This window comes from Rissa tridactyla, chromosome 4, assembly GCF_028500815.1.
Source record: "Rissa tridactyla isolate bRisTri1 chromosome 4, bRisTri1.patW.cur.20221130, whole genome shotgun sequence".
NCBI lineage: Eukaryota > Metazoa > Chordata > Aves > Charadriiformes > Laridae > Rissa > Rissa tridactyla.
The window spans coordinates 14,562,416-14,570,189 of NC_071469.1; the positions used below are offsets into that span (position 1 = coordinate 14,562,416).

Consider the following 7,774-nt stretch of genomic DNA (forward strand, 5'->3'; position numbering starts at 1 on the left):
CCCATGAGGTCACGACAAATTTACAACTTACTGGCATTTCAACTTTTCTTCAGAATTGCTGGTTTATCTATAAACAATAGCATGTCTTTTTTTAAAAAGTATAACTCTTTCTTTGCCAATTATTCAGCTCCACAATTACAAGGACAACTGTATTAAGGTTATGTTCATAATAGTATATGGCTAAGTCATTTAAAATGTATTAAAAATAGGAATGAAATAATGCTCTAAAAAATATTTTATTTTCTTAGATGAAGCCAGTGGTATCGCCCCTGTTCAAGTCAGCTACATTTCTTCAAAAAGTTGTTCTATTGCTGATGACAGTTATGGTTGTCTGGCATCAAACATTCCTGCTTTGGAATTGATGGCATTATACGTAGCAGCTGCCATGCATGATTATGATCATCCTGGTCGTACAAATGCTTTTCTAGTGGCTACAAATGCACCTCAGGTAAGAAATTTGTTAACTGGAAAATTATTTGTCTGTGTCTGAAATCAGAATAATTACATTTTTTCTCTTCTATATCCCTATATCACAAACCAATGCAACTTGTCAGGAGGCGGAGATATTAAAAATGAACTTTCCAGACAGTTTTCCACAATTCCTTAATGCAAAAAAAGTTTAGGATGTAGGCAGTTATGCATTTCTGCTGAAAACAGTATACAAGGGAGAATAAAAACAAGCAATGCAGACATTCATCTCCAATTTTCAAAAATAAATACATCCGTTTTGTTAATAATCTCTTTCTTTCTTCAAAACATAAAGATGATTTTTGCAGCTTCCCAAGGAATTTTTTTCAGGTCCTATTTAATCTATATTCAATTAATTATTTTCTAGGATGTTTGTATAAACACAGGAGTTGTGAGTAAAATCTACTATTATTTTATTATTTTAATTAACTCATTTGCAGTTAAAATGTATTCATCAGCATTAAACACAGCACGGTGAAAACTAGTGATACTCCACACCATTTTGCATTAACCACAGTTTTTATATGCTTTGGAGTTCTTTTCATGAATTGTTTTTTGGTCTTTAGTTTTTGGTTTGTGGGGCTTTTTTTTAAACAATACTGGAATTAAGTGGAATTAAAAGCATATATGCAGATCTGGGGGTTTGTCTGTTTGTTGTTTTGATTTTTTGTTGTTGGGTTTTTTTATGTCAGTGTGCATAATCCACACATACTGCCAGAAGTGGAAAGTCTGCGTTTTAAGCGATTTGTGTATGTCCGGCTACAGTGTGAATGTAAATGTCACTAAGACATCATTAAGGACAGAAAAAAACTGCTATTTTTTTTTCTCATCTGCCTTTTTTGTTCCACTTTAACCCTCAAAACTAGAAGGCAAAACATTATTTCCAATAGTTGTTTTGTTTTGTTTTAAAGACTTGTTTCGGACTATCCTGTAAGCTTCAGAATATTTAATTATGAATTTAAATCTTTACTCTGTCATTTATGATTCTCTTTCTTTTTTTTTTTCTGTCTTTTTTTTTTTTGTTTTTGTAGGCTGTTCTCTACAATGACAGATCAGTCTTAGAAAATCACCATGCTGCTTCTGCCTGGAATCTTTTCTTATCACAACCAGAATACAACTTTTTATCAAATCTTGATCATGTAGAATTCAAGCGTTTTCGTTTCTTAGTGATTGAAGCAATCCTTGCCACAGATCTCAAGAAGCATTTTGATTTCCTTGCAGAATTTAATGCCAAGGTTTGTTACATTTTGGTGTCTGCACTGAGCTGGTCGTGATACGCTGATGTTAATGTTGCTACTCAGTTGTTTTTAGTATTAATAATTTGCATTTGAAGTTTTATATTATTTAAATTAAGTTACTGAAAAAAATGCAAGTACAGTATTTCCTTTTTACAAACCAATTCTAGATTGTTTTGTAGATTGCCTAGCAGATGTGACATGGAGGCCCAGAGGAGACCTAAAGCATATCTCACTTTTTCATTTTCTGAAAGATAGTAAATGACACTTTTTTTTTTTTTTTTAAATGCAAGTGTCTGTTGTTGAAAGCCTGAAAAAAAATAACATTGATGAATAGTTTTAACTTAATTTTTAAAAATGTACATGCTCAACCCAGGTCAATGATATCAACAGTCATGGCATAGAATGGAGCAATGAAAATGATCGCCTACTGGCCTGTCAAATATGCATCAAACTGGCGGATATTAATGGCCCAGCAAAAGTGAGAGAGCTACATCTGAAATGGACAGAAGGCATTGTCAATGAATTTTATGAACAGGTGGGTATGGAAAATGTAATTTACTATTTTTTTTCATGACAGGTAGATGATAAATTCTTTGCAGTATCAAATGTATAACTGCATTAAACATTATTCCTTGTGTTAAATCTTCAGGTAAGGTATTTCCATCTTCTCTTTCTGAATACCGAAAATTTATTTTTATAGGTAGCATACTAACATAATCTTTTACTTCCTATCAATTGTGTTAGAAGCTTGAAAACAAGCTCCCTGCCAGTGTTGTCCATTTTTCAGATACCCGTTTATTTTCTTTTGGCTTTTTTTTTCTTAGGATGATGCTGATAAACCAAAATAACTTCTTCTGCTTTGGGAACTTAAGTTCACTGGAATGTTTGTAGGCCAAAGAATATGGATAGAATCCACAAGACTGGAAATGTATATTCAGCTAACTCTTAGTGCAAAGACAGAAGATATTTCAAAACTTTCAAATTTAAATATATAAAATATACATTAGTAACTAACAGTATTAAAATGTAAATAAGATTTTTACAGTGGAACGTTGTTAACTAGAAAAAAGTCTGAAAATTTGTTGGCTATTTTAACATTTACTACTTCTGTAAGTACCCCAAAATATATTCTACATTTCTACTCTATTTTTTTTTCTGTAGGCAGTTTTCTGAGTAGGTAGCTATTTATGAGGCAAGGACTGAAAAATATTTTTCAAACTAGGAAGATAAACGTAAACAAAAAAATCACTTGGAAGATTTAAGCAATAACAATAATAATCTGAAGAAGAACCTTACCATAAGACCTTAGTATTCTAAGTTTCTCCTTTCGGAAAAGCTTTTTTCATAAAGCAATCAGGTCCACAAATGTGCTGAGATAAATGATTATAACTCAGTTGTGTATGAGCAACTGTTACATTTTTTTTTCTTCTTCAATTTATAAAGTGGGAAAAAGCCCCAAACCAAACCACTTTATTTTGGATGTTACAGTTCAGTTCATTCTATGACTTTTGGGGGAAGCTGTTAACCAGAATGCCTTACTCTGGCTGATTACTTCCCCATTTTCTCTGTTCATCAGCTCAGCAATTGAAGTCAAATCTTTGCCTGCTGTGAAGCCGTCCTGTAACAGGAGCTCCAGTAGAACTAGGTCTCCATCCATGCACGAGGGTATCTTGCAGCAAAGCTGAAGGAAGGATTATGGGCTATGCAAGTCTGAGCCATAATGTGTCTTTATTTTAAATTGGCCTAATTACATTTTAATTCACTTAGTCTATACTATTATTGCCTCTAGTAAAAAGATACAATCCATGTGATGTTTACTTGCTTCCTTGAAAGTAATCTTTAGAATAAAAATTCAAAGTTAATTTTGTGAGAAATTTTGATAATTTTTTCCATTTGTTTTTCAGGGTGATGAAGAAGCAAGTCTTGGATTACCTATAAGCCCCTTCATGGATCGTTCTTCTCCACAGCTTGCAAAACTGCAAGAATCTTTCATCACTCACATAGTTGGACCCCTTTGTAATTCCTATAATGCAGCTGGGTTGCTTCCAGGGCAGTGGGTTGATGAAGAGGAGGAGGACGCAGATAGTATTGAAGATGATGATGGAGCACAGTTAGAGAGTGATGATGAAGAAATGGAAGATGATCTCATTTTAAGTAAGTTTCTGTATTTCGGTTGGCACATATGGTTGTCATGGATTCAGACATAGCAATGATGGTTGAAATTGTGTAGTACAAATATTACAGATTGTGCAATTATGCTGCTTCATAAATTTTACTCTTTTAATAAAATTTTTGTTCTTACCAGGAGAATTTGAATGGAAACTCATTGTTATCCTTTGCCATGTTGCTATTTAAATATTCTGATTAAGCATCCATGGTTTTTGCTCAAATTTGCATCTCTCTTGCAATGTGCCATTGGTTTTGTATGTGTAAAATATAATTACTTTGAATCTCGAACAATCAAATATGCTTATAATTTTACAGAAGCTCGAAGAAAAAAAGGTAGACGAATATTTTGCCAGCTAATACACCATCTCAGTGAAAATCACAAAATATGGAAGAAAATGATTGAAGAGGAAGAAAAAAATAAAGCTGAAGGAGCTAAACTGCTGACTGAGATCTCATCTTTACCTCAAGCAGATGAAATTCAGGTTATTGAGGAAGCTGATGAAGAAGATGAGCGACAAGTAGGAGAAGACAAGACATGCTAAGAAAACTTCAGTGGTGTCCAGTATGATGATAGCCTACTTTTTTTCACTGTGCTGACTTTCGCCTGACACAATTCACATAAAATTGAAAGGCCTTAATACTGTGAGAGGATTCTTTCTACTCTAGTGGAATCCCACTCCTATGCACTTTCGCCACACAGAATATGAAACTTTATTCAAAGATTGAGTATTGTATACCCTGATGCAAAGTTCTTTATGCCTTAGTTGGTATAAAATATCCTGATATAATGCTGCCTTGCTGAAATGGAACTCTTCTTTTCCTTGAGGTACCTGCAATTTTTAAAAAACATTCAGTGACTTCAGTTACCAAAGTGGCAAGAACTTTTGCTAACAAGGAAATGTGGGATGAATCCTAATATTGTCTTTAGTTCTTTATTTCATGTTATTTTTGAACATGAATAAGAAAAAGCCTGTGCCTATATGAAAACTATGTTACTGTTGCAGTGCAAGCCTGTTGTGGGGTGTCTACTTAGTGCAGTAGTGTGCTTAATGTAGTCATCTCGGAGCAACTGTTCAAGGACTGTGACACAATGCTGAATTCTGATATTTGTGGTTTAAAAAAAGAAAAAAAATCCAGGTGCATCTATTTCTGATGCTTTTTATTATTGTGCATAATCTGATGTTTTATTTTTGCAGAAAATATTCAGGTTTGCAGTGGGTGTTCATGATAATTCATTGAGTACAAGGCCATTTTCATCTTTCACCTTGCTGTTTTATGGTAGAACATTAAAAACCTGTTCAGCTACTTAAATTATTGAGGAATCTTATTCTTTTAGTCATAATGCTATATTTCCTGCCCTTACTCAGGTTCCTGTTTAAAAACAAGTCAACCATAACATAGGTTTTTATCTTACACCAATTTCCGGTATTAAATTTTAAGGAAATAAAATTGCGTTTCATTTATTCTTTGTATGTAAAACTTCAGGAGCATTAAAGAGTTAAAAAAAAAAAAGAAAAAGACATGAGCTACTGTTTCAAAATGGCTAGTGTATTTTTACGTGCCCGTATGTTTTCTCCTATCGCAGACAGAGCTTATATTGACTTCAAGTTTGATGTACATCCTGAAATATACATATGGAAAGCAAAATATGAAAACTTTGTGTAAACCCTAATAGTAAGATAAATATCACCGTACTATATTACATTTTTAGATTGTTGAGTTTTTAAATAAGGGACTTAGAGATTCCACACCAGTGTATTTTTAGGAACACCACCATTGTAGGTCTAATTGAAAAAAAAAAAAAAAGCAAGCATAAATTCGGCCACAGGTATGTAAGCAGGCCAAAAATAAAGCTAAATTTAAAAGTGCACCTTTTAGTACTAAACATTTATATGCTGTGCAGTTGAATTGAATAAAAACAAATGCACACATGTGCATGTTGCTAAATGTATCTTAGCATATTTGTGTTTACATTTACATCAGTTGACTTTGAAAAAAGTTAACATTCCTAAGATAACCTTGTGTAAATCATATTGTGCTATTTTACACAAACAAATTTTTATTTTGCTCTTTGATTGGCCAGTTTAAATAACTGAAAGGAATTATTTTTTTATTTTCCACTAATAAGCTTTTTGTTGACCCATTTAGAAGACCACTGAGAAATGCTTTTGCTATTTTATATATTCAGTGCCAAATTCCCCTTTGCTGCCATTATTACTATCACTGCATTTTTTGTAACATGAGCAGTGTTAAAACCAGATATTTCTGTCATTAATAAAATGTTGCACTATTGAAGCTGGCACTTACTGATCATTCACTTGTATTTTACATTTGTTGTTCATATATTTTCCTAACAGATAATTTGAAGACTACAGAAATTATGCTTGTTTCAGTATGCTGTATTCTCAGCATTTCCTGTTTAGCCTATGTGTTTGTACGTAAAAATATGACTTTAATACTGTTTGGTTTGATTTTTTCTTTGACTTAAAAAAGGATGCAGATGAGTTTGTCTAAAGTTACTGTGGTATTATTTTATATTACAGTTTTCCATTTAATTTCCTTTAAAAAATTATTATTAAAAATAATGTAAAGAGAGAATAAGAAGGTAAAAATAACATTTTATCGTTTACTAAAACATCGGCAGCATTTATATCTGGTGACAACATTGCTAGCAACTTTTTTTATCTCAGGTTTCCCTTAAACTCTTTGAGAAATACTGAAGCATTTTTTTAATTCTGAAACAAGTAACAGACCTTAGTGTTTAATAACCTATGATGCTAATATGTATTTCCAATAAGATATTTTCAAGTTACAATAGCTTGCTTCCAAGATATGATTAATTATGAATGTATTCAAAATCCACCTTAAAATGTCTGTTATTTATGTATACATAATATGTGACATTGTTACTCCAAGAGTAAGAGTAAAAGAATATACAAATGTCATCAAAGGTTGGTTCAGGGCATGTTTGCAGAATTGGATGTAACTGTAATCAAAGGTGTCTTGATCTTTCAAACATGGTGATTGAGGGTCATCTGAATGTCGATTGAGCTGTTGTCAACAATAATATATCTCCATATAAGGCATATCACTCTTATTCTGGTAACAACCCACTGAGAAATTACAACCAATTGAAATCTGTGGTCACAGTTCAGTTCACAGCTACCAAGGGATGATAGGAGCACAGAAAGCACACAAAAGAAGGCATTTAAAATACGTTCTAAAGCAACACTCACCACTTTTTTTTGTGAAGAATGAGGCCAAATTAGGCTATACTGGGGTTTATGCTGCTACAGTAGGCGTACCTTTTATGGATAATATTCTCAGATTTAAGTAAAGTTTTTAACCCCTTTCCTGTCAAGAGTCTCACGTCTCGTCGTTGCCTTCTTTTACAATGTATGTTGGATTACTTGCTCCTATGCATACAGTGCATACAGAATGAGACTACAAAGTTTCCTGTAAGGACCCAATTCCCTTCATGCCTCTGGAGACCTCTGGATGTTACGGTGGTGCTAAACTAGTCAAAAGGAACCACTTGGATCCTCTTCCCGTGAGTTCTTCCTCCATGACAAAGTTAGACAGCAAGTCTAAGATGCAAAATGAAAGGACTAGTGTAACATTACTTAAGGTAAGTCCAAATTAACAATGTTTGCACACGACCTCATTTGTTCTGTGCATAGAACCATTTCTTCTCTGTAGTTCTTGCATTCAGTTTTAACCAGAACCAGTGGCAGGTGAATCAGCACAAGGAGTTGGCAAGAGCCCACTTTTAGCTCTGGTCCTTCCTCCTGGGCAGGCATAGTTGAGGCTGGGCTTCTGGTTCCACTAAAAGTATACACAGAATTTGAGGTAATCTAATCTAGTGTGTGGCACTAACATTTGCAGGGCACTACTTTCCC

General features: G+C 33.5%; 1 protein-coding gene across 1 annotated transcript in view; it reads left to right on the forward strand.

Annotated features, from left to right (window-relative positions):
- PDE3B (phosphodiesterase 3B) overlaps positions 1-5,692 on the forward strand; it is a 96,256-nt gene extending 90,564 nt beyond the window's left edge. The window contains exons 12-16 of the mRNA XM_054201003.1: positions 249-448; positions 1,500-1,703; positions 2,080-2,241; positions 3,611-3,860; positions 4,191-5,692. Of these exons, the coding sequence (XP_054056978.1) occupies positions 249-448; positions 1,500-1,703; positions 2,080-2,241; positions 3,611-3,860; positions 4,191-4,417 (1,043 nt within the window). The 3' untranslated portion in view covers positions 4,418-5,692. The remainder of the gene's footprint in view (positions 1-248; positions 449-1,499; positions 1,704-2,079; positions 2,242-3,610; positions 3,861-4,190) is intronic.
- Positions 5,693-7,774: the final 2,082 nt, after the last annotated feature.